Below are 2,229 nucleotides of genomic sequence, written 5' to 3'. Positions count from 1 at the left end.
ATTCCGAGAAGCTGCGCAGGAAGAGGCCGAGGTGGAGCGCATGTGGAAGGACCTCAACAGCACGCTCGACGCCCTCAGCAGCTGGAACTACCGGCCGCGGCCGTCGGAGCCGTCCCTCACCGTGGTCGCCGACACGGCGACCATCTCGATGGAGGACGCGCAGCCGGCGACGGCGCAGGGCGTCATTGGCGGCGACAGCACGCTGCGCCGCAAGAGGTATACAAGGCGGGCGGCAGCAAGGACAATGTGGAGAAGGGCGAGGTCGTCGCCAAGAGCGGCCTGCCGGTGGCGCGCGGCGAGATGACGCGCGAGGACAAGCAGCGCCGGCGCAGGCGGGAGAAGGAGAGGATCCGCAAGGCGGGCGGCGCGGACGCGGTGCGGGCCGACGGCAAGAAACCCGTCAGCCGGCGGGCGCAGATGCAGAAGGAGACCATGGCAGACCTGAAGAAGGGCGGCGTCAAGGTCATCAACCGCAAGGGCGAGGTTGTCGACATGGCTGGCAACAAGGCCAAGGCAGAGGCCAAGCTGTCGAGCAACAACTTCAAGCTGTAGACATAGGCATCATATTATGTGTGCGTGCGTGCGTGGGCATGGCGAATCAACTCTTTTTGGGGGGGGCAAGACGGGAGAATTCACTCCGGCCAATTACGGCCACAAATATCTTTTGACCAGAGACGAGCATGAGGGTGTCTTCGTGATGCTTGGCAGTTGCCGTATTCGTCCCAATCAGTCCATCACAGTTTAATGTTCAATGCCAAGAAGGGTATCGAGCGCCCGTTCATGTCGAGGGCGACAATGACGGCGAGGGTGCAGGGTATCCATCAACGCCGATACCGGCAGCACTGGGAGATGGGGATTGATGTCAGAGCCGCGGAGCGGACCCCGATCGCAGGGTCGTGACCCCAGGATTTTGAACCAATGACTCGGTGCCGATAAACAATACTCGAGGCAAAGGTCAGCACCGCCATTCATTGGTGACGCGGGATTTGTCCAGAGGGCCAGCGAGGTGTTCATGATGGCACAGGGGCCCGATGCCGTCTCCGTTGCCGAGGCTCTGGTCAGCGATGTCACGCGATAAGGTAAGGCGACCTGATAAAGACGGGATTGCGAGTTTGGTAGGCACTTGGCACCAAAGGGGGGTGGCACATGGAAGTTGCAACCCCGCGGAAAGTTCCTGCAAAAAGTGTATCGAGGCAGGTACCACCCACCGTGCCCTCCTTCCGTGGACACACTGTCGCGCCTGCCCCTCACATCCCACCTTCCTTAACCTTGACCCTCAACTGTCGTCGGCCAGCGACCCCACCCTGACAAACCCATACTTTTTCAGTTGTGCACTCTTGCACCGTGTCGGGTCTTGGTCGCCGCCCTTGACTAATTCTCCTACAGTCTAGAACATCTCTGCCCAAAGACCGCACAAAACCCTCGTCTACTGCCTCTCATACTTTAGACGTCGTTTGCGATCCCATCATCTGTTCGGACACCTTTGCCCTCATCAAGCTTTTGCAATCATTCACTCCCGTCAAGCTGCGACCCCGCGTCGATCCAATCACTACCAGGAAAGGACGGGGGAAAAAAAGCCGTTCCTCGTGAACGCCACCCTTGCCATGGCTCCCTCGTTCGTCACCATTGACAACACTTCCGACTTTGACTTCACCTCTCCCACGACAACCGCGACACAGCCCTTCCAGAATGGCGCCTCGTCGAAGCGCTCTCTCCTGCTCGCGCCTCCCAGCGTAGCCTCCCACCCTGCGGCCCTCGCCGCCGTCCTCGCCTCGCACCCCCGTGCCACCACCGACCTTCAAATGCTTGACCGCCTGTCTGCTGGTCTCATCACCCTCCCCGAAGCCACCTACGACCTCATACTCATCCTCTCCGACGCCGACGGCTCCCGTGCCGAGTCCACCCCGCTCCTGCTCAACAATCGCGCCCTCTTCGGCCAGGTCGCCGAGGCCCTGCGACCGGGCGGCCAGCTGCGCGCCCAGGAAGGCGGATCCGCTGGCGCCTTGACCGAAAGACCAGGCTCTCGCCAGGGAGGCCGTACTCAGTGGGCCTGGTCGCCGATGCCTCGGGTGCGCTCGCCAAGCCCGACTACGGCGACGCCGGGCGAGAGCGTGTCCCTGGGCTTGAAGTTTAGAAAGAACAAGAAGAGCGACGCCGGGGCCTGCCGTCGGCGCCCGCCACCGTCTCGCTGGGCGGCAAGCCCACGACCCGTGTCGATGGCACCCCCCG

At 62.1% G+C, this 2,229-nt stretch overlaps 2 protein-coding genes across 2 annotated transcripts in view; both read left to right on the top strand.

Moving 5' to 3' along the window:
- The window catches only part of VDBG_00509 (conserved hypothetical protein), a gene marked incomplete at both ends in the record, with an annotated part of 1,071 nt that extends 519 nt beyond the window's left edge, over nt 1-552 (top strand). The window contains one exon of the mRNA XM_003008782.1: nt 82-552. Within this exon, the coding sequence (XP_003008828.1) occupies nt 82-552 (471 nt within the window). The remainder of the gene's footprint in view (nt 1-81) is intronic.
- A 1,052-nt stretch (nt 553-1,604) lies between these two features.
- Nucleotides 1,605-2,229, top strand: part of VDBG_00508 (conserved hypothetical protein) — a gene marked incomplete at both ends in the record, with an annotated part of 1,388 nt that continues 763 nt past the window's right edge. The window contains one exon of the mRNA XM_003008781.1: nt 1,605-2,212. Within this exon, the coding sequence (XP_003008827.1) occupies nt 1,605-2,212 (608 nt within the window). The remainder of the gene's footprint in view (nt 2,213-2,229) is intronic.

This window comes from Verticillium alfalfae, genomic scaffold, assembly GCF_000150825.1.
Source record: "Verticillium alfalfae VaMs.102 supercont1.1 genomic scaffold, whole genome shotgun sequence".
Lineage (NCBI taxonomy): Eukaryota > Fungi > Ascomycota > Sordariomycetes > Glomerellales > Plectosphaerellaceae > Verticillium > Verticillium alfalfae.
Note: the sequence above shows the minus strand (reverse complement) of the source record. Positions and strands in the feature narration are given on the sequence as shown.